At 38.4% G+C, this 27,602-nt stretch overlaps 5 protein-coding genes across 5 annotated transcripts; 3 read left to right on the top strand and 2 right to left on the bottom strand.

Moving 5' to 3' along the window:
* Nucleotides 1-397: 397 nt before the first annotated feature.
* LOC128742137 (vacuolar protein sorting-associated protein 41 homolog) lies at nucleotides 398-18,659 on the bottom strand. Its single transcript, XM_053838372.1, has 10 exons — nucleotides 18,572-18,659; nucleotides 18,371-18,508; nucleotides 17,984-18,275; nucleotides 17,731-17,929; nucleotides 17,517-17,671; nucleotides 17,270-17,459; nucleotides 17,068-17,208; nucleotides 1,570-2,040; nucleotides 710-1,506; nucleotides 398-651 (listed from the first exon to the last, which is right to left on the bottom strand). The coding sequence occupies exons 1-10, from the start codon at nucleotides 18,581-18,583 to the stop codon at nucleotides 536-538; spliced, it is 2,511 nt and encodes an 836-aa protein (XP_053694347.1). The 5' UTR covers nucleotides 18,584-18,659; the 3' UTR covers nucleotides 398-535.
* Nucleotides 6,530-7,490, top strand: LOC128742141 (uncharacterized). Its single transcript, XM_053838375.1, has 3 exons — nucleotides 6,530-6,704; nucleotides 6,768-6,920; nucleotides 6,973-7,490. The coding sequence occupies exons 1-3, from the start codon at nucleotides 6,604-6,606 to the stop codon at nucleotides 7,472-7,474; spliced, it is 756 nt and encodes a 251-aa protein (XP_053694350.1). The 5' UTR covers nucleotides 6,530-6,603; the 3' UTR covers nucleotides 7,475-7,490.
* LOC128742139 (uncharacterized) lies at nucleotides 7,485-8,629 on the bottom strand. Its single transcript, XM_053838374.1, has 2 exons — nucleotides 8,439-8,629; nucleotides 7,485-8,365 (listed from the first exon to the last, which is right to left on the bottom strand). Exons 1-2 carry the CDS (start codon nucleotides 8,516-8,518, stop codon nucleotides 7,543-7,545), a joined length of 903 nt encoding a protein of 300 aa, XP_053694349.1. The 5' UTR covers nucleotides 8,519-8,629; the 3' UTR covers nucleotides 7,485-7,542.
* On the top strand, nucleotides 15,242-16,940 carry LOC128742138 (beta-1,3-galactosyltransferase 6). Its single transcript, XM_053838373.1, has one exon. It carries the CDS (start codon nucleotides 15,479-15,481, stop codon nucleotides 16,640-16,642), a length of 1,164 nt encoding a protein of 387 aa, XP_053694348.1. The 5' UTR covers nucleotides 15,242-15,478; the 3' UTR covers nucleotides 16,643-16,940.
* Nucleotides 18,660-23,457: 4,798 nt separating the features above from the next.
* Nucleotides 23,458-25,358, top strand: LOC128743337 (2-oxoglutarate and iron-dependent oxygenase domain-containing protein 3-like). Its single transcript, XM_053839890.1, has 2 exons — nucleotides 23,458-23,757; nucleotides 23,811-25,358. Exons 1-2 carry the CDS (start codon nucleotides 23,696-23,698, stop codon nucleotides 24,706-24,708), a joined length of 960 nt encoding a protein of 319 aa, XP_053695865.1. The 5' UTR covers nucleotides 23,458-23,695; the 3' UTR covers nucleotides 24,709-25,358.
* The last annotated feature ends 2,244 nt before the right edge of the window (nucleotides 25,359-27,602 follow it).

The raw sequence follows: 27,602 nt of genomic DNA, 5'->3' as shown, positions 1-27,602 counted from the left end.
TCGTGTTTTGTTGTCTTGACTTTCACATGACCCCATTGGCATTACTTTTTTTTGTAACGGTAGTCTTTACAATCAGTACGGTAGAAGAAAGTAATGAAACAAAGATGTTGATAGTATCTCAGGGGAGGCAAGGCGTGAAGAAGGAAGAACGGAAAATTAAGATAGGGTCATTGAAGCAACACTTATTAAGTTTGTATAACGTTCCTCTGTACCTATGCTGGGGTACTCTGAGTATTTCTGATGAAACCCACTCAGATTATATTTCTAAGAGCAGAAAATTTTGTTTTTTTCGCCTCGCTGTTGACTCTGATGACAATTTTTTATCACTCCGCGAAATTTGCCTGAAAGTTTCGGAAAGCAATGAAAATATAATTTTCGGTAACTCGTTTCTCGTTGCGTTGTATATAAAATAAATAAACTTACATAAAAAATACAAAACAGCGAAAAGCTAAATTCTATTTGATACCTAAATATTATTTGCTTATGGACTCACATTGTACAATTTGACTGAGTATATACAACTTAGCAAATCTTTTCAAGTTTTCCTCGATTTACACACTGTACAAAATTCTACACTATATTTATCAGGCAAACAGTTTTCGTGGAATAGATGCCGACAGTTGAACACCACTACGTCCGTCCTTAGATGATCTGTAAAAATATATTAATAAGTTTAGAAACAGACTAATCATCGCAATTTCAACCTTACCTTTCACAATAATGTCTCTCCTGCAAAGACCGCAGGTCTTTTCACCTGTGACAGCCAGTGCCCTTTGCTGAACCTTCGACAGACGCTCATGTATATCGAAATAATCGGAAACTAGGATCTGATTGCAGCCATCCTGGATGGAAACCTGAAGGCTAAATCCACACAGCATTTTTATCAGGGAATTCTTCAGGCCAGGGATGTCTTGACCTTTCTTAATTTTGTTCACCAACAGTTCTGGATTGATAAATCCTGCAATGCCATCTAGCAGCTTAGTCATTATGTAAGGTTTATCCACAGACTCATTGATCAAATCGTTCCACAAGTCCATATCATCGTGCTCTTTGCAAAAGTCGATCGCCATTTGGATGTCGGTTAATTTATGGATAATAATGGACAATGCCTCGCGTGTGTTACCCATTCGACCCAGTAAATAAACCATTTCCGGGTAGAATAATAGTTGTTTGCAAATATCGAACGCTTCTTGAATAGGATAATTGTTTGATCGTTTAAGGAATGACAAAAGCTTACTAGGTTCATATGTTGCGTACAGCCGAACCAGCTTCCAATGAAATTTTCCGGAGTTATCCACTTTATCATAAGCGTCCAAATATCGGTACAAAAAATCTTCGCGATTTTCTAACTCTTTGACTACGTCATCAACAGGAATTTTATCCTTTTCTAGTAGCATTGCAATGGCTTTATCACTATCTAACTCGATCAATTGGACTATCGTATCTTTTATCACCGAGTAAAGATTATGACTTTTGATTAACTCGAAAACATCTTTGTGCTGCAACCTAAAATCGAACAAATCGAACTACGATAGTGTAAGTTCTAAGAATAAAATTTCATTTACATACTTTAGATACATGGTGAGAGCTTTATCATATTCTTTATCGTGAGAATATAATATCGCTAGTGCTTCTAGTAGAATGTTAGCATCTTTTTTATTGAAATGGTCATTGATAGCATTTATGACAGCTTTGGTATTATAAAGTCCTGGCTGCCATTCTTTTACCAACCTAAGAAACCCCTCGGGGTCGAGCTGAAGGTATTCGTACAGAACCATTTCGTACACGTGTGGATTTAACTTGCAATTGGCCGAACGGGGAATATACTCACTAACGGAGCGGAGTTGTTTTACTTTGACAAACTTATAGACCTCTTCTTCCCACAGTTGTTTGTCGTTTTTGAAGGCACGTTGACACAGCTTGGCCGCTTCGTCATACTGCTGCAGATTTAGTAAGTGGTCCAAGTAGAGACGAGCTACCGTTATCAACGAATACTTGCCGCCACTTTTCAGTATCACTTCCATTGCTTGCTCGAATTTTCTGCAAAAAAATTAGGCATAAATTAACTTTTCATAGAAAATTCAATAACGTTCGCCTCTTGTCTTCCAGCCTCTTGTACATCGGTAAATTTGCTAATGAACGAGAAACAACCCAAGTAACCAGAAGTATTAACCATTGGTGTACGTAGGGGGGAGGGAGGCTAACCCCTGCGTAGGAGAGATTTAGCCCCCCCCCCCTAGAAAAATTGACCCAGTGTTTTTAATTTAAGGGGAGACCCTACTCTGGAAAGTTGGAAAAATCGAATTTTATTTTTTTGCATTTTCGAGACACATATACCTTCAGAAATGTCATGCCAAAAGGATTTTTTAATATCTGATCTCGTTGAAATCTTCCGCCAAAAATTGTGGAGTCACCTCAAGGGTAGTCCATTGCTGTACGAAACTTTGAACACGTTTTCCTCGAAACCATGTTTCTTTAGCTGGCGGTACGTGTATCTTAGAATCTAGTGACCCGATTTGTCTGAAATTTGTTTTTCAGCATGTAAAAATGACTTATTTAAATTGTTACGTAACCGTCTTTTGATATCTCAATTTTTTATTAGCTTTTAATTGGCGATTTTTGATGAAAAAACGCCTTTCTTTTGGAAAAATTGCCGCCATTTTGGTAATTTTTCGAATTTTCAAAAAACACTGCGTAACAATTAAGGTATTAACCTAAAGCTTCAAAATCATCCTTGAAATCCGTTCTACGATACTCTGTTGGTTCCCGGAACGTACCGCCAGCAAGGAACTATTTTCTAGAGGACATTCACGCGCCCACCTGTCAGCATAATAATCACTATTCTGGTATCTAAAAAATACAAAATATATCTTCAAATTTACCTTAGCCAATAACCAAAATACCCCAACACTTAACTATAATTCTAGCATCTGAAAAAAAAAATTACGAAAATCTGATAAAAGTATGAATGGCGATTTGGCGCGAGTATTCTAAATTCCAAAAGAAAGATGCCTTTTCTTCAAAAATCGCTAATTAAGAGCTCATAAAAAATTGAAAAATTGAGATATCGAAAAACGGCTACGCAACAATTTAGATAATTTATTTTTACATGCTGAAAAAAAATTCAGCCAAATCGGTCCACTAGATTCTGAGATACACGTACCGCCAGCTAAAGAAACATGGTTTCGGGGAAAACGCGTTCAAACGTACAGCAATGACTTCCTCTTCCCTTCCCTTGTAAGTTTTCAATGAGATCAGATATCAAAAAATCGTTTTGGCATGACATTTCTGAAGGTATAAGCACAGACAAACAGACATAACACTCGTTTTCCATTCATCGTACCGATAAAACCGTCATTTCAAATTTGGGCTTAGTTGGGAATGTCTCCGTTTTGGTCAAAGTGGCGCTTTTTGACGAAAGAAGGGGAATTCCCCATAAAAAATACTTGCTACTTCGAGGGACACTCATATTGCCATTTTATATTTGGGAATGTCGATCATAGATGGTGCTAGTGTTCAGGCTAAATGTGAGGTACGATAATTTTTGTTGATTTTTCTTCCAAGAGTTATGTCTGTTTGTCTGTGGTATAAGCGTCTCAAAAATGCAAAAAAATAAAACACGATTTTTCCCATTTTCCAGAGTAGGGTCCCCCCTTAAGTTGTCTTTCTAGAACAATTAAAATTTTGAAAATCCGTCTAGTGTTCGCTGAGATGTAGCAGTTTGAACTTTGGAGCCAAATTAACCCCAATTCTGGCTTTAGTTTTCAAAAGGTCGCATAATGCATGTAAAAGGGTTGATTATGCGACCTTTAGAAAACTAAAGCCAGAATTAACAGACAACGTAAGTATATGTTTTCAGGCAGTAGGTAAATATTAGGTTTATTCGAATTATTCGAATTTATTGCTTGAGTTGAACTCACCCTATTATATAACGAAACAGTGCGCCGAAGTTAGTATTTATGGCAGCACTGCCAAAATACACATAAGGTGTCGTGTTGAGTGAATATTACCACAATTTCAGGAATTTTCATTTTCACATAGATATCAAAAGAGGCAACAAAAAAAAACAAACTGAAGCAAAAGCAGCAAAAGCTGATTTGCTGCATTTAAAATAGCATTGGGCGATACTGCCAAAAGCATCGATATTCCAATATCGATACAATTTTTGTAAAGGTATCGATCCCGTTGAAATATCGGGCGGCAAGTATCGATACCAGTGGTATCGATATCGGTATCGATACACTGACAGGGTGCAACGAAAACCACACTTTTGTTTATTATTAAGCTTAATTTTTTAGAAAATTATATGCGTGTGCTTTTACTACTGTTGATTCTCTTTCGTTCTCATATGAAATCTCGTTAGGAACGAAATAATAGCTGAGTCGGACTGGTCAGGCCTGCGGTTTTAAACTCTTTTGACCGGAAACTGCAACGAATTGCTCAGGATTGCTACAAAATTTATTAGAAAATCTAGTGGAATGATGGAAATGAAAAATAAATTTTAAAAATCGGACAAAAAGTACAAACCCGTTTTTTTAAGTTGGTAAACCGACTTTTTGCCAGATTGATCGGTCACCGGCTTTGCAAGTGAAAAACCGGCCGGGCCGACCAGAAATCGACCACTCAGCCAAGCGCTAGCAATTGCTTTTATATTTTGCATACGGTTTATGCTCCTTGATCGAAATGACTTACGAAGGGAAAAGTAGACCTGACTTAGCTAGAATGCGTCGTTGAATCTGCTTACTCGTATGATTGACGGCGGTTGCCAGAGATCCCTAATTTATGAATTCATCAACCCCTTCCAATTCATCTCCGTCAAAAGTTATTTCATGCACTCAGGGTTTTTTCACTTAACAACGCAGTTGCGGCTTCATTGACGGTCTAGCGTATCCAACCACATCCATCTTCGAGTGCCAAGACAGCTACCTCCATTGAGGAAAGCAGAGCTTCACTCAGCAACTTGTGAGTTGTCTAATTGCATTTGAAATTAATTTTAAAATCGGAGCTGGAATTGCACTTGAAATTTTACTTAAAATTGAACCTGAAATTAAACTTGATATTGAACTTGAAATGGGAACTGAAATTTAACTTAGAATTGAGCATGGCATTATGCTTAAAATTGAACTTCAAATTGATATTGATGAACAAATGACATTGGACTTCAGTTTGAATCAATTTCAACTTGAATCTTTACTTTAAATTGAGCTGGAAGTAAGACTTTAAATTTAACTTAAAATTAAACTTGAAGTGGAACTTGAATTTGGACTTCAAATCACACTTAAAATTGGACGCGAAGTTAAACTCAAGTTCGGACCAATTCAGACTAGAATATATAAATTGGACTTGAAATTACACATGAAATAGGACTTATAATGAGACATGAAATTGAACTTGAAATAGGACATAATAAAGAACTTAAAATTTTACTAGTAACTAATAGTGAATTGGATGTAAAATTTGACTAGAAATTATACTTACAACTTTGCCAGAAATTGGAGTTAAATCGGACTTATACTTGAACTTGAAATAGGATTTGAAATTGAATTTGATTTTTTTACATCACCCAAGAAATCCGACTTTAAATTAGATTTCAAATTGAAATTGAAGTTTTACTTAAAATTTGATTTAAGACTGGAACTGGGAATGCATCTATTTTTGCAGAGTTAATTTATCGAAAAAAAAATTAGCTGCCGCATTAATTAGGTACACCTCTTATTTTAATTTCTACGAGTTCGAGGTGGTCGGATAACATCTGCAGCAGAGAAATACGCAGAGGTATTCTTGCCGGAAGTCGTGCTTACTACGGATTCTACAAGACCCTAAAATCTGGCAAGCTTCATCCCTGTACCAAATGTACCATGTACAAAGCGCAAATAAGACCGATAGTCTACGGGCACGAAACGTGGACAATGCTCGACGGAGACTGATCACTTTTGGACGTCGTGTGCTTAGGATCATCTTTGGTGGTGTATGTGAGTAGGGTCTATGGAGGAAAAACATGAACCACAAGCTGGTGCAGCTTCTCGGCCAACCCAGCATTCAGAAAGTTGCTGAGGCTGGAAGAGTACAATGGCCGGGACATGTTGTGAGAATGCCAGAAAACAATCCCGTAAAAATGATGTTTGCCTCGAATTCGGTTGGTACCAGGCGCAGAGGTACGCAGCGTGCTTGACGGTTAGACCATATGGAGCAAGTCCTGGAAAGTGTGGGACATTCGAGAAATTGGAGGCGGACAGCCATGGATCGAGTTTGTTGGCGGAACATTGTTATGCAGGTGAAATCCTAATGGACATCGCATTAGGATAAGTAAAGTATTTTAGTTTCTCTAGCATTTACTATAAAGGTATCGATACAAATATCGTCGTTTTAGCATCGATACTGGCCGGTATCGGGACGCTCAGTATCGATCCAAAATATCGATGTATCGGCTCAAAAGTATCGATTTTTTCGATACAGATACAGTATCGCCCAATGCTAATTTAAAAACGTAAACAGTTCTCTCTTTTGAGGTTCATGTGATTATTTTCCGTGAAAGGTGCAGATCTTCGAATGTCTCTGTGTACTATTCCTTTCTTCTATAAACACAACAGCAAATAAGAAAAAATGGGTAGAAAGACGTGTTCCGTGAAGACTTGTTTCAATACCTCAAATGTTAGTAGGAATCGACAATTATCCATGTATAGCTTTCCAATAGATACAGATCTGTAAGTGTTATTAAAGTAACATTGTAGATACAAAAGTATTAATGTGATATTAATTTTCCACAGATGTGAAAAATGGGTTGAATTCTGCAAAGTAGACTTGCTGAATGATCTCTTAGTTTTGCGAGGATCTGCATTTCTACACAAGACGAATTATGCTGTATGCTCTGATCACTTCGAAAGTAAATTTTTCATCAATCCTAATCTCACCTCACAAGGGTAATAAACGCTTATACAAAAAAGCACCATTAAATAAATTTATCCGTTTTAGATTACATAAAGGAAGTATTCCAACAGTTACGAAATTACTTGCAATTAAAGCTATCAGGCCACAGACCCAAAACGATCCAAAATCAAGCGGTGATGTTGTTCAAATTGTTCGTGACACTGAGCGTCAAACTGCAATGGAGGAACGTGTTCGAGGTACAGATGCTAATACAATAGAGCACCAGCCCACCCGAACAAAAATAATCAATAGTGCAACAGCTTCGAAAGGATTTGTTTGCGGGTGTAAAGAATTAAGTTTGTATAAAACTAAATTCATAGCCGAGCGAAGCCGAGGAGCTGAGTTGGTTAAAAAATATAATGAAATCCGAGAGAAAAAGAAAAAAATCACATCCTCCTATACAGACCATCAACGGGCTATCAAACGAGTAAGTGACAGCATCGATAATTTCAAAGCCAAAATGAGACGAGCAGCTGAACAACGTGGTATTGATATCAATTTAAGTGCCGAAGAAAGTTCTGAAGATGATGCTTCCGACATACTATAACCTTCAATAAAATAGTTTTACGTCATTTATTAACATATTTGAAAACACGAAACACTACAAATATATTATCACCACCACGCTTTGGCTTCATCGAAATCTCCTTCATCGTCATCATCAGATTCTGTTGCTAAGTCGGGTATAATGACTGCTTTTTTTCTTTGCTTTTTTACCTCTTTATATCGTTCTTTTAATCGATCACGTTTCTGCTTTTTCAGAGCTAATGTATCGGTCAGTTTCTTAACTTTTGCCACCGTTTCAATGTACCTCTGCTGATTTTTCTGTATCAGGTTCACCAGTTGGTGGTTTTTCAACTCCTGAACCTTCCAACGTTGTTTAAAGCTTGGAACCGACGCACAAATTCCTTTGCAAGCTGGTATCGATTTCGGTACTGGGGTATTTGTAATACTGTCTGTATCTTTACGCAAAGTGGCAGATTCCGTTGCTTCTGGTAAATTCTGACTACCTTTCGCAACCTGGGAATGTTCGGTCAAGGCAGCGCCTTGAATCTCAGGAAAAGTAACAGGATTTTCTACGATCTCTGGATCTGACTGTTCTTCCTCATTCGGCTCTACTTTGACGTCTTCCGGGCAAAACATTTCTATCAAAACTTCATCAGGAATATATACTTCTTCCGTATGCCATTCAACTGGCTCGGGTTCCGCCTTTACTTGCAATTCAACATTAAAGCCACGTTCAATCAACATTTCAGGTGTCATATACGTTCGCCCTATGCTGATGGGAACCGCATCCGCTGGTAAATGGCCCATACGTACGAGAGAAGGCTCAAAATGTTCTGAGCAAATCGAAAAGTTTCTCACTCCTTTGACTCCCATTGTTTTAAATCGCTCCTCAGTCTCAGTACAGTGGCAAAATTGCACCCATCGAGCGCATCTGCAACAGAATGTGTCAATATTGAACTGCTAGAAAATCAAAAACAAATAAATTGCAATAGCATTACACTTACCTTTCAGGATCCCGCGGGAAACGATAAAATTTCACCTGCCCTCTTTTGTTCAGGCATGATACCACTCGACAACGGCTCATATCGATCGGAATCTAATTTCTATGCGCGTTAAGCTTAGGTAAATTTACCAAACTTAAAAAACAGTCTATAAACTAATGGGGAATTCTCAGCTGAGCTCAGCTGTGTTGCTGCCGTTGCTGCAGCCTGCAGGAGCAAACGAAGCAAACGTCTAACACACACTCTAAAATGATTCTACCTGTAAATGCTGTAAATACCCAATAAAAAACTTTGACAGGAGCTGTTTTACGCATCTACCGACGAAATAGGGCGTCTAAGAGATCAACCTACTCTGAAACAAAAATCATGGTATCTCGCACAATTTTGCAGAAAACGCATGCTTTTTGTAAGTACCATGAAAAAGCTATTCAAATTTACCATGATTCTTGTACAAGTAATTTCTCAGATAATTTTACCACCTTTCATGGTCATGTCTAGTAATTTTGAATACGATTCTGTTATTTTTGTTATGTATCGGGGTAACGCCGAAAGTACCGCATAGTAATTTTGACAAGAACACTGATTAAGCTAAACAGAAATCTTTTCTGCAAAAATTCGCTGGTGTGTCCTCTTAATTTTACCCTTTAATATGGTAACAATTACCATGATCCTTGTTTCAGTGTACTAATCAACCTGCGTCGTTGGATTTCGTAGGCTGACTATTTCCGTCACCCGATGAATAGGGAAATTTAGTCTGTTGCCGTAGGTTGTCGATTAAATCAACCGAGAAGTCGGTCTATTTTCTAGGGGTTTATTCTGTTGACAGTTTTTTGACTTCTATTGACAGTTCAGTTCAGTTCAGTGTACGGATTATGCTGAGTGTGATTTAATACCAGAGACAGACATACAATTGTACCAGCGTTGTACCTGTACAATTGTATGTCTGTCACCGTGTACAACGATAGAATCATGCAAGCAAAGTGGTACAACGGTGGTTTCTGTACCTACCTCTTTCACCGTTGTACGAAGCTACAACTGCTCGATTTTTACTGCGCGCAGCGCCAATGACTGATAGTTGTGATAACAAAAACTAAGCAGAATTTTAAATTAATTATTATTTTGCAAGATTTTGGCAAAGATTTAACGCTAAACGCTCGGCATCTTGAAATTTGTGTTTACATTTCGTGAATAAGAACAAAAACCAACGCTTAGACCATGCAATTAGCGAATATCAGTGATGAGCACAACCACGTACAACGTACAGCAGTATGTCTGTCACCCTTCCGTTGTACATGTACAACGCTGTACACGTACAACGCTGGTACAATTGTATGTCTGTCTAGGGTATAAACCAAGATGATTTATAATACAGTGGACCCCCGTCCGTTTGAACGATTCCTCATGCAAACTAACGGGGTTTGTTTTAATTTGAACAACTAGCATCCCTAAATATGCTGAAACTTGTATGAACTGGCCGCCCTGCTCTTTGTTATTGTTTTGGTGGTTTGATTTAGTCTCGTTTAGTTGGTAGTTGCAAGCAGCGAATATGTTATTCTCCGATCGGATTTATATCGTAATCGTTGGTAAACGAAATGTGAAACTGATTAAACTAGGATTAAACACATTAGATCAGTACAAACAAATCGTGTTTGTGTGCATTGTCTGCGAAGGCAAATGATACCATATTGAGAATGACATTAGACCATTTTTAATTTGCACATTATGCAAACCAGCGGGGTTCAAATTAAAAGGTGTTCAGATTAAAAACGGTCAAACGAACGGGGGTGCACGGTATGCATAACAAATCATTTGAGGTACGTGTCAATTAGTTTGAATTCCAATGCCGGATTTGAAGTTCATTATTATTTTTTAGATTGGTTTTATAATCACACCCTGTCTCTAAACAATGGAAGTCTACTACAAAATAAAGTTATCTTCAAGGACGACTTCGGTAGCCAAAAAGATAGCCAACTCAAATAGGACAACTAGGATTTTGTAAAAAGGTTAGTAAGATTTTTCTGATCCTTCCGGTTCGCCTCTACCATTGGATCCAAGTCAGGCAGGCGGCAGTCATAAAGTCATAAATGCATTTCTGAGCATTCCAGCGATACATGTTCCTGCTGTCAATAGCAAGCTATACAAGTCTGAAAGAATTGATTCACTTGGCGACGGCCATACAGCTACACCAAAATGAAATTGGCATTAAAATGGGGCGACAGTCCTCCCCAAATCTGCCCCATTAACAGGTAACGCCAGTTTCAACGACAGTGAGCCATTGGGCTCTTATCGTCTCAAATGCAGTTGATTAGTCTTTTTCTTATTTCAGGGCTATTCTATCTCTCCGGTGCCATATATTCTGTCCCCGCCACCATTAACCTGCATAGCACTGATCTCTGAAATCAAACGGAACCATCCGGAATTTCCACGACGATTTCAACAGTGAAACAGATGTAAGTACGTGTATTAAAATAATAAAAATAATAGATAATGCCTGCATTATTTGTTTAAGTAACTGAAACATCCGAAAATCCACCTATTGGGTCTGGTACCGTAGGCTGCTCAATTTTATGCAGCCATTAATCCACCTATTTCGTCTGGTTCTGTAGGTTGCATAATTTTTAATTTTTTAAAGTGTACAAACTCAAACTTTGGGTAAACATTTCATCCATTTTTGGCTGCTTGCTGCCCTAGAGTGACTATATATAGAGTGGCGACAATGTCAAAATTGGAATGACAATTATCTGTCAGTATCATTCCAATCGAGCAAACGACCTATCTAACGCGTATGCAGGAAAGAGAAAGAAAATTCGCATTGCATACATTTGGGATGACAGGTGGATTTACAGGTAGAATCATTTAAGAGTGCACGCTCGCTCACTTCTACTGTAGAGGAAAATTTGCGTTCACCGATGTAAAAAATAGGTTCAATTCTGCAAAGCAAACTTAGGCTGTGAACCATTTCGCGAAATTTTTAACTTTTTGGTTAATATTTGACAGTTCGATGGTTATTTCTCCTTAAGTGGTTAAAATCAGTTCATAATGCGAACCATTTCATATCTGACAGATTGATAGTTTTTTTGCTCAATGAGAGCATATAAGGTGAGGATGAAAATATTGTTTATTCTGTCCGAGTTAAAATTGGATGAATTTTTGAAGTTCATTTGCTTTTATTTGATAGATAAAATTCATCTCATTTCAACCCGGGTTGTTTGAACAAATTTATTATGCGATAAGCATCCATACCAATGAAAGAAAAATCCAACGAAAAATCAGTAAAATACGTCGAAGCTCTCTTCCTCACCTACGCATATCTCATTGGCTCTCAGAAGCGAACCATCGAACTGTCAACGCCTTGGTCAAACTCAAAACTAACCATGCTCCCGAGCAGGGTTATTTTCGAAAAACCATCGAACTGTCAAATTTTAACCAAAAAGTTAAAAATATCGCGAAATGGTTCACAGCCTTAGTTTTGCGAGGATCTGCATTTCTACACGCGACGAATTATGCAGTATATGCTCTGATCACTTCGATATGCCCAGAGAAGAGTGCCCAGATTTGATGGATTCAGAGTTGTCAAAAAGATTGTTTGCATATTACGAACACAGTTTATAGCGTCCGCCATTATAGCGCGTAATAAGGTGCGGATAAAGATATGTTTCTGTATAACAGCGAATTTATTTATTCAGTCCAGGCTGGAATTGGATGAATTTTTGGTGTTCGTTTGCTCCTATTTGATAGATAAAATTTATCTCATTTCATTTCGGGTTGACTAAACAAATTTGTTATATGTTAAACATCCATACATTGATGAAAAAGAAAATCAAAGAAAAATCAGTAAAACACATTGAAGCTCTTTCCTCACCTGTGCCACATCTCATCGGCTCTCAGAATAAACCATCGAACTGTCAAAAATAACCATGCTACAGAGCAGGGTTATTTTCAACAGAAAGTGAAAAACCATCAAACTGTCAAATTTTAACTAAAAAGTTAAAAATTTCGCGAAATGGTTCACAGCCTTAAGTGTATATGATAGCTCGAGTCGCTCATTTTTTAGCGTTTTTTTCCATTTTATCTGCGATAAATGTTTTGGATTTGGTACAGTTTTTTGCAGTAACGATACTGATATTGATATTGCGGAGTTTCCACCTATTTCACGGAGCGAAAAAGCTCCAGTTTGTTTCAAACAAAATGATTGTTGTTTTAAGCCTCAATAAAATATTTTTATAACAACCTGAAAATGTTGTTTCCAAACGAGATTCTGTTTGAATCAAGTAAATAACAGTTTTGAATTAAAAGTAAAGTATTTTCAAATTTCAAGTTGACATTGATGTAACAATAAATATTTTCATTTCAATCATACATTTCAGTTTGAAACAAAACGAAATTTTTGTTTGTGCGTAAAACAACCATAAATATGGTTGAAACTACATTTTTATTCTCCGTGTTAGAGTCCCACGCGAAAATTATTAACATGATTATTTTCTGCGTTTACCACATGTTTGCAATTTAGCAATTTGAACCATCAGTTTTTCGTTATTGCCTCCCCACTGCACCCCTCCTTACTTGACAAGCATATTTTAAATGTATTTAGTAAGTATATTATAATATTTAATATTGTCAATTGCAAGGAAAATTGTACCATCCAAAGTGCGATATCGCTCATAAAAGTGCTATTTTGCATTAAATCGTTTCGGTATCTTCGGCGCACTTTTTCGTTATCTTCCAAGTAATAAGTGCGCCGAAGAGACCGAAACGATTTAAGCTAAAATAGCACTTGTATGGGTGATTGCGCACTTTGGATGGTACAATTTTTCTCGCAATTGACAATATTGAATTATTAAAAACCAACTTGCGTAGAACTCGTAAAATTGCTGCTAGGTGCAATATTGATATCCAGCCTGAATATCGATGTCAATAAACCTTTCTGACAGCTCAAGCACCCATACTAGCGAATACGAAATACGCGTGTATATATTGCGACATTTGCCCCTATTTAGACTACCCCGATTTACACGATTATCACAGTCGAATCTCGCACACGATTTCGCTCAAAGAAAATGAAGTGAAAAAGAAGGGAAAGAAAGAAAAAGAAATCAAATTCATTAGTAGATCAAACTAAAAGCCACTCTAGTGTCAGATTAACAGTGCAAAATGCGGTACGTTGCATTAAATGATTATCACAGTAGTCTAAATAGTCATAAAAGGGGCAATATTATTACAAACCCAAATATCGATATTGCAGATATCAATACTATGTTTTAAAATACTTGTAAAAAATATCAAGTTTCTAGAGTGACCAGGGGCTTGCGATAGGTGCCATGTTTTTGTTGCCAACATCTCAGCACATCTCGACATGGTTGGCAGCAAATTTACCTGTCAGACGGGCGCTATTCCTGCAATAGCGCCCTTCGTTAAGTCGACTGTCAAACACCGTTCGTTAAGATAGGGATAGCACCCCGCTGAGAGTGACTATATACAGAGTGGCGACAATGTCAAAATTGCAATGATCATTATCTGTCAGTGTCATTCCAATCGAGTAGATGACCTATCCAACGCGTATGCAGGAAAGAGAAAGAAAAACCTTGGAAAAACCGCATTGCATACATTTGGGATGACTTGTCGCCACTCTGATAGTCACTCTACAAGTTTCGAGTAACGAGTATTCGACCGCAAGAGGTTTCCAACAGCAATGATTACTACGCACCTTTGAAAAAAGTTACTTTTGATTACTTTACTGATTACCTCTGATTACCAGTAATCAATCTCTTGTGATTACTATATAAGGCTGTGAACCATTTCGCGAAATTTTTAACTTTTTGGTTAAAATTTGACAGTTCGATGGTTTTTCGAAAATAACCCTGCTCGGGAGCATGGTTAGTTTTGACCACCCCACTGTCACAAATGTCATTCCCATACATTTTTCGTGTAGCCAACATCTCATCTAGCCCACAACAAACTTTGCCTCGGACAAAATGTATTTGTGAGTAGCCCGCTCTAACTTCAGCCTCGGATGAATCTGTATTGGTAAGCTCCCGAACAAAGTTACTTTTTTGCTTTTTTTCTTTTTGTGTCGGACGTGTAGGAAGCGTAAAAAGATGTTAGCTACTTCTTTACTCTTCAGTTTCATACGCCTGGTTTTGACCAAGGTTTTGACAGTTCGATGGTTCGCTTCAGAGCCAATGAGATATGCACAGGTGAGGAAGAGAGCTTCGACGTGTTTCACTAATTTTTCGTTGGATTTTTTTTACATTGGTATGGATGCTTATCGCATAATAAATTTGTTCAAACAATTTGAGTTGAAATGAGATGAATTTTAGCTATCAAATAAAAGCAAATGAACATCAAAAATTCATCCAATTTTAACTCGGACAGAATGAACAATATTTTCATCCTCACCTTATATGCTCTCATTGAGCAAAAATAACTATCAATCCGTCAAATATGAAATGGTTCGCATTCTGAACTGATTTTAACCACTCAAGGAGAAATAACCATCGAACTGTCAAATTTTAACCAAAAAGTTAAAAATTTTGCGAAATGGTTCACAGCCTAAATTAATCATGATTACCAATGATTACTTAAGATTAACATTGATTTCTCTGCTGATTACCATTGATTACCTGGTTAGTTCGTAAGTGATTACAAATGTAATCTCTGATTACTACGCACTTTTACGCCTTACTGGAAACTCCTTGTTCGAACAACACTGGCGTTCGAAAAGTTACACGTTAATTTTAGAAAAATATAGCATATTGGCATCTCTGCTTTTGACAGATCGATCGAAATCAAAATAGTGCTACCGCTGATTTTGGTAGGTGCTTCTACAGCAAATTTCTAGAGTTAAACAGCAGTTTACGCTATTATTTATCTATTTTTAAGTGCGAAAAGGTTTAAACCATTTCCGCGTTGTAAAACTAGTGTGCACAAATGCCTAGTGTTTGTTGTTATTCGGAAAGATAGTGAACTTCAAAATTGGAATCACACAATCGCAGGGCAGGCGCTCCACCGGAGGCCGCAAACGGATCTCTGACCGACCAGCAGCCATGGCTTTGGGACGCTATCAACATCTATACAAGCGAAACTGTGTCGGGATGATACCCATATTTGGTTCATTTGTCGCTGGTGCTTTGCTAACCATGCTCATAGGCGGAGGGCAGCAAAACTGCGAGTCGAGCGAAAGAGTTTACCAACCTGAGAATTCTTATTTTCTTATGCTTTTGATTGTAAGCGCTCCAGGTAATTTAGAACAACGTAATGTTATCAGAGAAACTTATTTAAACTTAAGACCAAGAATTCTTAATGAAAGCTTCCAAGAAGCTATTTACGTTCCTATTTACGATGGTCAAGACCAATTGCAACTGGAAACCGTTGACAAACAAATGGAGCTGTTGGAACACTACCGTCAATGGCGTCAGCAAAAAATCAGTAATGTGAAAGTAATAAATTTTAAAATAAAGGCATTATTTGCGATTGGAACGTACGGACTATCTCGGCCAGAGCGTAAAATCATTCACGATGAGCAACGTGTTTATAATGATGTACTGGAGTTGGATGATTTAAAAGATTCATACGGAAATCTCACGGTGAAAGTTCTCCGCAGCTTAAGTAAGATAGATGATATGTATGACTTTAAATACCTAATGAAACTAGACGATGACTCATATGTAAAACTGGACTTGCTGTCGGAAGACCTGCTAAGTTATTACGAAAAACTGCACAAGTTTTACAGAACACATAAAAAACTCGTTGAATTGTATTGGGGTTACTTCAAGGGAGCAGCGACTATTCAGCAGCACGGAATATGGAAAGAAACCGACTTTAAAATTTGCGATCGATATCTTCCATACGCATTAGGTGGAGGTTATGTTCTTTCGAAAAATTTGGTATCCTTCATAGCCAGCAATAGTAGAACTCTTGTAGCCTACAAAAGTGAAGACATGGCCGTTGGAACTTGGTTGGCACCATTTGGAAACATTCATCGCCGGCACGATGTTCGTTTTGATACCGCGTGGAAGCCTAGAAAATGTCAGGACTATCATCTAGTACTGCATAAACGAAACACCCATCAAATGAAACGAATCTACCAAGGAGATTCGGTGTGCAGCTTTGAAGATCAACAAAATACTGCAGAAACAGCTCAGCACCCGAAGGAGTATTTTTATGACTGGACAGTAGCACCATCGCAATGTTGTAAAACGTTTGTTTAGTATTACTAAATCTATTAGAGTTTAAAAAAATGTGATAATGCGTCGTCCAAATCATGGTATTTTTTCATAGTTATATTGATTGTGATGTGCAAATACCTGGAGCAATCAGACATTATACAGCACAGATAGGCAGCAACCTTTTTCCACCAGAATATAAATAAATAGGTCATATTCTCATTTAGCCATTGAATAATTTAATCGTTAAAGTTAAAAAGTGAAAGAAACTCCAAATTAACCTTAATTAGAGAGGGGTTTGAATCAAGTATCCCCTCATAACTAAAATTGCCAAACACTTCGATTGCTTGAAATAAAATTTTTAGACGCTCATAAAATGAAATTTGTGTAATATAAATGTAATATAAATATGACAAAAACAGTTAAACCAATGAAGTCTTTCCTTGATAAACAAAGTAATTATTACTTACCCGTGCTCAATGAGCCACTGTACGCGATCATCTGTTTCATAGAGACTGGCTACTACTACGTCCTTTGGCGACACTATGAAATATTGATTCTCCTCTATCAAACATTCAAGATGATAATCGTCACTCTTGTATTCTTGATAGCTATAAAAAACGGCACATTATTAGCGTAAATTATTAGAAACATTCATAAAACAATACATACCCTCTCATCGTCAAACTGTCAGTACAAATTTCAACATAATCACTTGTCTTGTACTGCAACACACAAAGAATTGGACGACGCGCTTTATTCGTATCCATGTCACGCTCCTTAGCATAACCGAGTACCACTAGTTGATGGGTTTCTAATGGTGCAATACCACACACATAGTAATCAGTTTGAAACGTTGACACTAAAATTGACCATTTCTGAAATCAGCTGAATTAAATGTTTGGCCATTAAAACCTACTTGGATCAACAATGTATTCTGGTAAATTCCGGGTCGAAACTTCAACTGGATTCCGTTTTCTTATAACACAAATTCTAATTGTATCTACCCAACCGATGAGCAAAGTTGTCGAGTTTGACCAATTAAGGTTGCAGCGAAAATCCGTTAGTTTTGCCCTGCCAAGAAAAGCGTTGTAAAGAAGAAAAGAAAGAGCTTAAAAGATGCAATGTATTACTCTTTAGGATCTTCCCATTTGATAAGCCCCAGAGAGCATCGTTCGTTCAAATCGTACACGTGAACTCCGAGAGCGCTGGCCCACGCTATAAACTGCCCATTCCAACGAATTGCACTAACTACACCTTCCGATTCACTCAAAACAGTCGATTTGAGCCCCTTCAAAAAGGTTTTTTCATACAACACTAGCTTAGTATCACCTGAAATGATTTTTGGTTAGCAAAACATTGCGGTCTGCGTCTCATTTCAACTACCGATCAAAAATTTCCTCCCAGAACCAGACTTGTGGTGCATCGGATCCAGTTCAACGGCTTTTATACCTTTGCCGACGTTTAATTTTTGATTATTTTCATCACTGTATAATCCGCTGATAATTATCATGCCATCGTCGGAGCATGTCGCAATGTGCTCGCCTTTGCTATCCACCGAAATTTTGTTAACCGATAAAATATGCGGGTTCTGTTTTAAATTGATTAAGGTCTCTACTCGGTTTCCCTGATGATCTAGCATATGTATCCGTCCCCAATGAGTTCCCAGACAAAGAAACTAAATGACGATATGGATAAGAAGTAAAATTTAGAATTATAGATAATTGCTAGTGCTGATGACTAATGCAATTTTATACGTTAAATGTTACTCACCCTTGAATGAACGGCTATACAACTAACAGCTTCTTCACTGAGAATATTTTTTAAATCGTTCGAAAGCCTTACATATTTTAACTTGGGCTCCACTTCCTCCTCGGTCAAACTGCACGAGTCCGTCGACTCCGGGTCGTTCTACGGAACAATTTTAGCATTCAGTAACCTTTTATACTTAAATAGATGAATATATTTACTTACTGCATCCATCATAACGATAAAGTTTTAATTTACAATCGTGTTTTAATCCGCAAATCGAAACACTTGAGCAAATTACAAAATTAAAACTTTTATTTATAAATGAAATTCAATTTCACAAATCAGATCAAAACAAATGTTTTTTTTTGTCAAAAATTAGACCTGTGACTGAAGTGTTTTCAGTTTCGTTGCCAGTTTTCAATGAGCATTAACCAAGGCATTAACAGAAAGGTGTGGATGACTTATTTCATTTTAGCCACCCCATCGGCAGGCAACCATAGAGCTTTCTGGTGCTTGAGCCCCACACTAGCGAACACGAAATACGCGTGTATATACATGATATTTGCCTCATTTTCGGAAAGGGCTGATGCTTGTTTGCCTCATTTTCAAGCACCAACACAGACATAAATGGAAAGGTCTATGTTTTCGCCGCTAACATCTCGTGTGCGAAAATGAGATAGCATGTCAGTACTGCGTTTCACTCAACTGCCAGCAGTCTGATTCGAACCCGCTGTCAAATTTTGAGCCCAGGATATGCTGTCACTGACGTTCACTGCAGCTAGATATGCAGATGTCGATGGGGTGATTTTAGCGCATATTGTTCATCCCGGGTAAATAGATCATTACACGGGAGCTCCTAACCACACTTTTTTGACAGCACTTGGTGGTTTGTTTACATGGTGTTAAAGTTTGAATTGAGTTTTCTATCTTTGTCCGGCAGATAATGATAAAAAATTATAGTTTTTATTTAAGAGAAAGCACCTTACATGCATTTTATAGCACCTGTTGCAGTAATCCTTCACGAAATTTCAAATCGAAACCGCTGGATGTGACAAAAAACATGTAAACAAACCACCAAGTGGTGTCACTTGACGGCAAAATGACGTCATCGCAAAATGATCTATATTGCGCCTTCCCCGTGCTAGGACTTTGACAAAACGCAGTTGCCCGACGGGAAAGTAATATTTTATACCGCACTTCACACTAAACTTCGCTACTCGTCCTAAAGGCTAAGATCAATGTGAAATCTGCCAGCGGGGTGCTATCCCTATCTTAACGAACGGTGTTTGACAGTCGACTTAACGAAGGGCGCTATTGCAGGAAAAGCGCCCGTCTGACAGGTAAATTTGCTGCTAACCTTATCGAGATGTGCTGAGATGTTGGCAACAAAAACATGGCACCCATCGCAAGCCCCTGTAATCTGCCCAAGTAACAATTTCAGGCCGATCAAACGCTTATATAGCTGATTTTACTCAACCTGTGGCTGAACTATGGCTTAGGTTTGGAAATAAAAACCTTTTTCAGCTCTTAGACATCTGATTTTATCAAGCTTTGGGCTTGTTATTAGCTGCTTTTGAAGCTGCAAAGAAGCTTATAAGATGCTTTTGGGCGCTATTAAATAGTCAATTTTCGTAATGCTATCAATTCTATTTTTAGAACGAAAAATAGTTTTGCAATTCTTTTCCAGTCGCTTAATCAACGTTTCATCAACCTTTATGCAGAGAAAAAAATCTATTTTTTAAATTTAAAAACATCGAACGCGTCATTTTTATTTCGCCGTGAACATGTCTCGATGCAATATTTTTAATTTCAAATTTTACTATAATTCGTATCCAGTTTTTTACACGCTATCCAGCTTTTTACGCGCTATAATGGCGGACGCTATAAATTGTGTTCGTAATATGTGAATAATCTTTTTGACAACTCTGCATCCATCAAAACTGGGCACTCTTCTCCTGTACGGCAGTGTTGCTCTTTCTTTCTTACGCAAAAGAAGGAGAGCAATGGTTTTGTTTATATTTCGCACATTTTTGCTCTCCTTCTTTGGCGTAAACGAAAGAAAGAGCACGGTAGTGTGGCAAGAGAAAAGTGCCAGATTTGATGTATGCAGAGTTGTCAAAAAGATTGTTCGCATATTACGAATACAATTTATAGCGGCCACCATTATGACGCGTAAAAAGCTGGAAAATGGTGGCCGCTATAAATTGTCTTCGTAATATGCGAACAAATTTTTTGACAACTCTGCATACATCAAATCTGACACTCTTCTCTTGCAACACTACCGTACTCTTTCTTTCGTTTACACCAAAGAAGGAGAGCAAAAATGTGCGAAATGCAAGGGGTCGGTCACTCGGCACAGCCGTTTTTATGTTAGGCAACTTGAAACGAGCCGAACTGTGCCGATGCTGTACCGAAAGTGCCGAACTGCAAGATTTGTTAAATTCCGCCCAGTTAGGATATCTTTACACCTGAAGTCTAGTCCACCTAGCCTGGAGCATTCGATAATGTCGATAACTGACAAACTTTTGCTGTCAGCCAAATTGCGAAATTCTTATGATCTGGCAGTATGCACACTTAAACGATTCGGTAAAATTTACCGAAATCTAAACAGCTGAACGCTCGGTAAAAATTTTTATTGCACCAAACATTACTAATGATCTGTAAACGTCGATTGGCACCATCGAAATTTTTACCGAACGTTCAGCTGTTTAGATTTCGGTAAAATTTTACCGAATTCGGTGCTTTTTGTTAAGTGTGTGTGTGCTATGAACCGAATGAAAACTTGGTAGTAGTTTGTAAAGCCACTTTAACACCCTTAAGCAGCCTTAAAGTCTATCCAGATTTCCACGAGCGATAATCCACTTCAGCTGATCTGCAAAAGTATTTTTGCAGATCAGCTTTTGCATTTTTACACTTGAACAACAAACAATCATGGATGTTTCCATAGTAACTTCGTCAGGGCGAACTCGACGCTCCTGCAATGTATGTCAAGAGATTGTACCCACTTGTGCTCAATAGCCGCCATTATCGATCGTGGAAAGATCGTGGATTGACTATAATCATTTTTTTAATATTATTGTACCTGGCAGCAATTTAACGAGCCCTACGCAAATTCTTTTTTTTAATAATAATTATCCTGTACTTACTAAATACATTGAAAATATGCTTGTCAAGCAAGGAGGGCTGCAGGTGGGAGGCAATAACGAAAAACTGAAAGTTCACATTGCTAAATTGCAAACATGCGTGGTAAACGCAGAAAATAACCACGCTAATAATTTTCGCGTGTTACTTTAAATAGGTGGAAACTCCGCAATATTTTGTCATGTTTAATTAAATTAATATTTACAATTCAAGAATAGCTTTTAGCGAGTTGGTGTCTATTAGGTTATTGCAGTCATTAAGAAAATATATGTAACTTGCAACCACAGACAAACAGACATAACAAACGTTTTCCATTCTTCATACCGATTAAACCGTCATTTCAAATTTGGGCTTAGTTGGGAATGTCTCCGTTTTGTTCAAAGTGGCGCTTTTTCGACGAAAAAAGAATTCCCCATAAAAATACTTGCTACTTCGAAGGATACTCCTGTTGCTATTCTATATTTGGGAATGTCGATCATAGATGGTGCTAGTGTTCAGGCTCCAAGAGTTATGTCTGTTTGTCTGTGTTGAAACTAAATTTAGTATTGTGGTTTTGCTTATTCTCAATATTCTATTGAGTACTGGCTGGTTGTTTAATATCTACATTAAATAATATTGCAGATTGCAAAAAAATCCTCACATTGCGATTACCTTGACAGCTGAACCAAACCACCAAAAGATAACCGCATGATTTATTATAGTAATTTAGTATATAAAAATTTACCAAATTAATTATTTTCCGCCATAAACACGCTACAAAACTGATATTTTATCGAACCACAAACCAGAAAACCTAAATTTTAATTTTGCGGTTGTATCGCGGTTATCTACTGAGCGCGTTACCACCGCCGCAGCAGGAGGATTTATTATAGGCGCCGCAATAGAGCTTTCTGACAGCTCAAGCACCCACACTAGCGAACACGAAATACGCGTGTATATACTTGATGTTTACCTCATTTTGGGGAACAGCTTATGCTGGAGGAACAAACCGACAAAAAGCTGGTATTTAAGCCAGCGGAAGACGAAATTCATTCTGTACCTTGGTGACAAAGGAATGCATCTCTTTTGTTTACTGTTGTTGTTTGCCTCATTTTCAAGCACCAATACACACATAACTGGAAAGCTCTATATCTATAGGTAGCAACGCGCGCTGGGTCATCTAATTGAAGATAGAATTAACAAAAGGGCGAATGTCGCAAGCGTAAACAAACCGAGTGAGGGTTGATTTTCCTATGCTGGTACAGCAAAAAGTAACTCTCACTCGTTTTGTTTACATTTGCGACATTCGCCCTTTTGTTAATTCTACACTCAACCCCCGCTAATATGAAAAACAGCTCGTTCAGATTGGGCGAGTTCATTTTTAATCTGAATATTTGGTAACTTTATTCATTTTCACACACGCGCAAGACGCGCACCCTATATGAACTTGTTGTTTTGATTTGACGAAAACAAACGTTTTGAAAACATTTCAAACATGCGCGAATTCTAAAGGTTCGATTTGTATAAGACGAAATTGGCTCGGCAGTTTCGACTAAAATGGTTTATTTTGAATGCTGGAGAGAGGTAAGTTGCATATGAGCTATATTACCAAAGCTCCTGAGCAAGAGGAAACGCATTAAGATTTTTTGCTTTTTTTTTAATTTACCGGTCAACTTTAACGTCAATTGTGTGTGACGCTTGATCGGTTTTTAATGTGAACGCATTCATACCACCGGGGTACAAATTAAAAATGTTCAGATTAAAGAAGGTCATACCAACGGGGGTACACGGTATCTAGAATTGTGAAGTGAAATTTGCATAACCGCTCAACTTTACCTATTTTACGTAATTTCCCCATTTTCATTTGATATTTACTCAATAGCGTATATAGCTCCATAATGTTAGTCGCAGCCGCAGGGGCTTGTACCCAAAAGACCCAAAACAGAAAACAAGATTAGATAAACGAATTGCACAAAACAAAACAAAATCGTAAAATACTGCTTCGCATCCTTCGCCGGTTTCACTAGTGTTAGTACTAAAGTTCTCCAAGCCCGAGCTCCAGTTAAGTTGTATCCTTCCATCCTTCTGGTTTTTCGATTATCGATCGATTTCATTCTGTGCTGTAATAAATTCTGCAATCGTCGTATCGCGTCTAGCAATTCTGCTGAGCTTTTTACTGTTTCAATCATTGCAGTGAATTAAAAAGTCTTCAAAATTGTGTGGACAATGAGTGATTCGACTGTAAGGCAGCGCAAAAAAAGTGCTGGTGAAGGGAAACCTAGAAAAGTGTAAGTTAGTTTGCCAATTAGTAGACTGCTAATTAAAAATATTTTTATTTTAGTAAAATTCCGCACAGTTCTCAAACCGACGCAAGTCAGCAAAATCGTATGTGGGCTCGATTAGTGCTCATCATCGGCATCGCGATAGTAGTGTATTTTACTACATTTCGAACTCGGGAAAAGAAGTTTGCCACACAAAAAGAAACACTAGAGTTGCGGTCTCAGAATCTTGATTGTTCAAAATCATATTCTGAGGAAATAGGCAAATTCCCCGGCTGTAGCCCGAATATCTGCGGACGTTTTGTTACCGACACGCTAGTAGCAGTGGAAGAAGTTGATATTCTGTTAAATCTTGCACGCTCTGGTTTTCAATTCGGCCGTTCTTCGGGAGGAGCTTCCATTCTGGATCTTCATTCAGGCGCTTTGTCGAAGGATACTCAATTCATTAATATTTACAAAATACCAGAGGCAAAACAGATTTTTACGACTGATCACATTAATACCTACAAGTTGGTTAAGGAGAAGGTTCAGCAAGCAGTCAGTAATATTTTCAAAATTAACGGGGACTCTTTGTTCCTGACACATCCAACCTTCTTCTCGCGCCTCACAAATGAATCAGCGAAAACCATTCATGACGAATATTGGCACGCACATATAGACAAGGACACGTACAGTTCGTTTCACTACACAACGCTCCTTTACTTAACGGATTTTGGCAAGGATTTCACCGGAGGCCGCTTCGTATTTATCGATAATCCGGGTAAGCATAACAAAACCAATGTTTACATTGAACCAAAACGGGGTAGGGTTAGCGGATTTACGTCAGGCGCAGAAAATGTTCACCATGTAGAACAAGTCGCTTCCGGTGTCAGGTATGCACTGACGATTTCCTTCACCTGTAATAAGGAACATGCCATGGTTGATCCACAATTTGCCATCGAAGAAGATGATGAACCGTAGAATGTAAGGTTTTATCTAAACAGTATCCTAGTACCTACTAATAAAAAGCATTTCGTCTGTGGTAGCTGCATATAAACTATATGCTTTGATCTACCCTAGACAGTTCTACAGAAAACTAAGATTAATGAGGCTTAAGGTCCAAACACAAATGATACGTCTACGCTACGGAGAAATACAGGATTATAGGTCGGGCAACCGTCAAGATTCCGGAACATAAATGTATCAATTGTGCTCGAATCTTTATTGATATTTCAGTTCTGAGCTGTAGCAATAAGCTATTCACAAAATTTGGATTTAATCGGTGGATATTTAGGGGCCCTTTCCAGAATACTGGTAAAGATTTGTTATCTTTAGCGTTTCCCAAGCACGACAGGTATCATATATTTCTCATACATGCTTACACTTTTCCTATAAACCATAAGCTCGCTGTATCCTACTTCCGATTTATTCCAAATTTTCAGAAGAAGCCGTTAAATTGGCTAAATATTAGAATATGAAATAGTCTCATGATACTTACACGATAGTATTGCGGCTAGGCCACATAGAAGTGAAGCCTTGTTTGAACAACATAGGTATTTCTTCAGGCATTTATTATTTATTAGTTCAAAATGTTCTGTTATATTTTTTTCTGCTTGAATTATTTATTAGAGTGGCATATCAAACTTGTACAGATTTTTTTAAAGAAAAGAATATAATAAACAAAGTATTAGTTCTTGCAGTACTGATAATAGCTAAATAACTGCTTTTAGCTCGGATATAATAACCCAGTTTGAAGATTCCCGCCAAGGTAAAGAGATTTTTCTAACCTTTCAAGAGTTATAGTAAGTAACTGTGGTGAAGAATTGATTGTACCTAAAGACAGTATAGTATATATTATACCGTCTTTAATTGTACCATGACATCACTTCAGTAAAATAAAGAATCGTCGTCTGATTCCGCCAGCGTCCGCCAGGAGTGGAAAATTCAAGAAAATTTGATTCGTAACATTTGGCATGACCAGAAGCAGCGAAATATGACATGGAATGGACATTTCGTGGGTGCCGACGGAATGTTGCTCGATCAGTTAGAACCCTGAAAGTTTGGCATCGTGGAGATCCGTCGCAAAGATGAAAAAATGTGGGGATCCATGGCTGCAAGGCCCAATTTTATCAGAGCGGTGGAGCGACCAATAAGCTGGAAACGGGTTTTGTAGTGGTGGGCAGGATCCAGGATCGCATAATGGACTGAAGGACGAGAGGATGTGTATGTAAAGCCCGTTTCTTACTCTACACCATCACACACGAAGGTAGACCCGACGACAAGAAAGAAGCGTTTTATGCGTAGCTGGATGCAACGTACGACAGCTATTCGCCACGGGACATCAAGAATCAAGATCGTCATCGGGGATATAAACACCCAGATCGGCAGGGAAGCAATGTATAGACCGATGATCGGGCCTCACAGACTGCACACCGTTACGAACGCGAACGGCCAGCGATGCATTAACTTTCCAGCAGCTTTCCGAGTCATGGTGATCAGAAGTACTTGACCAACGAACATTGAATCAAATCGACGATATTCTCATCGATAGCCGGTTTTTCTCGAACATCACTAGTATAACGCTCCCTATACGGTGCGGATATCAACTCGTAGTAGTAGCAGTATCTAATGCTAGTACATATCCGATCAAACTCTACCTTTTCCTAAAGACGGTGCTTTCCAAAAGCTAAATGCTTCGACCCTCGAAGATGGATGGAGCAGGATTGAAGAAACTTCGAGGGCACGAAATGATTGGTTTGACGGGAAATGCCAACAAGCCATGGAGAGGAACAAAGAGCTTGGAAAAACTATCCAAGCATTGTCGCGATGGAGAATTTGGCCAAGCAGCGACGAGCGTGGAATGAGTTGGCCACAATCCTGAAGAGAACTAAGTACCAGAAGCAGGACAGATAGAGCGTTAGAGCAACTATTCCAGGCTAATGAGCCGCGCTAGTTCTGCGAGAAGGTGCGCCAATCTCGTAAAGATTCACACTGAAGCCTGACATGTGATGTGTAAGGAAGAGGAAGGAAACCTGGTCACAAACGAGCGCGAAGTGGTTGATAGGTGGAAACAGTTCTTCGATGGACATCTCAACCAATACGGCGTTGCGTAGAAACGATAACAGCGTGTCGGGTCTCGATCTCGAGGAGATCCGGCGATAAACCAGTTTGAAAAATGCATGGAAAATCAACACACATACCAACACGGCAAATCTACGGAAACGGCACCACACTGTTTAGTGATGTTAATTGGGAGATGACTCAAATTTCAGGAGACGGCACTTTGTGCTTTCCTTGATATTGAAGGAGCTTTTGAATACACGTCCTTCGTTTCAACTGCTACGGCTCTATTTCGAAATGGAATCCACCACACTTCCATCAGCTAGATTCAAGCAATGCTCTCGAGCATAGAATCATTGAAAGATACGTCGGTCACGATTTCGGTGATCAAAAAATGTTCACAAGAAGTTCTCTCCCATTTGCTTTGGCCACTGATGGCCGACGCACTCCTTCACAAGATATCGCAGCTTCGTTATGAGGCTATTGCTTAGGCTGTCGATGTAGAACTTATAGTCAGAGGAAAGAGATAACTTTTCGTCATTCACCAGGTAAACAAAATATCGTCGTCTATCTCTAATAGCAAGATAATTCGTAGGACAGTATCAGGCGGACTTTATGTTACTACGTTACTACGTTACCACGACACGTTACTACGACAACCAAAGCAGCCAACTCCCAGCCTTTGCAGACGACCTTGACATCACTACTAGGAACCTTGGGACGGCGGAGGCATTCTGCGCCAGACTAAAGACGGGGGCTAGGAGGATTGGGTTTCAAATCAGCGTCGCAAACCAAATATATGGTAGGAAGAGGCT

The sequence above is a fragment of the Sabethes cyaneus genome, chromosome 3 (genome assembly GCF_943734655.1).
Source record: "Sabethes cyaneus chromosome 3, idSabCyanKW18_F2, whole genome shotgun sequence".
Classification (NCBI taxonomy): Eukaryota; Metazoa; Arthropoda; class Insecta; order Diptera; family Culicidae; genus Sabethes; species Sabethes cyaneus.
Note: the sequence above shows the minus strand (reverse complement) of the source record. Positions and strands in the feature narration are given on the sequence as shown.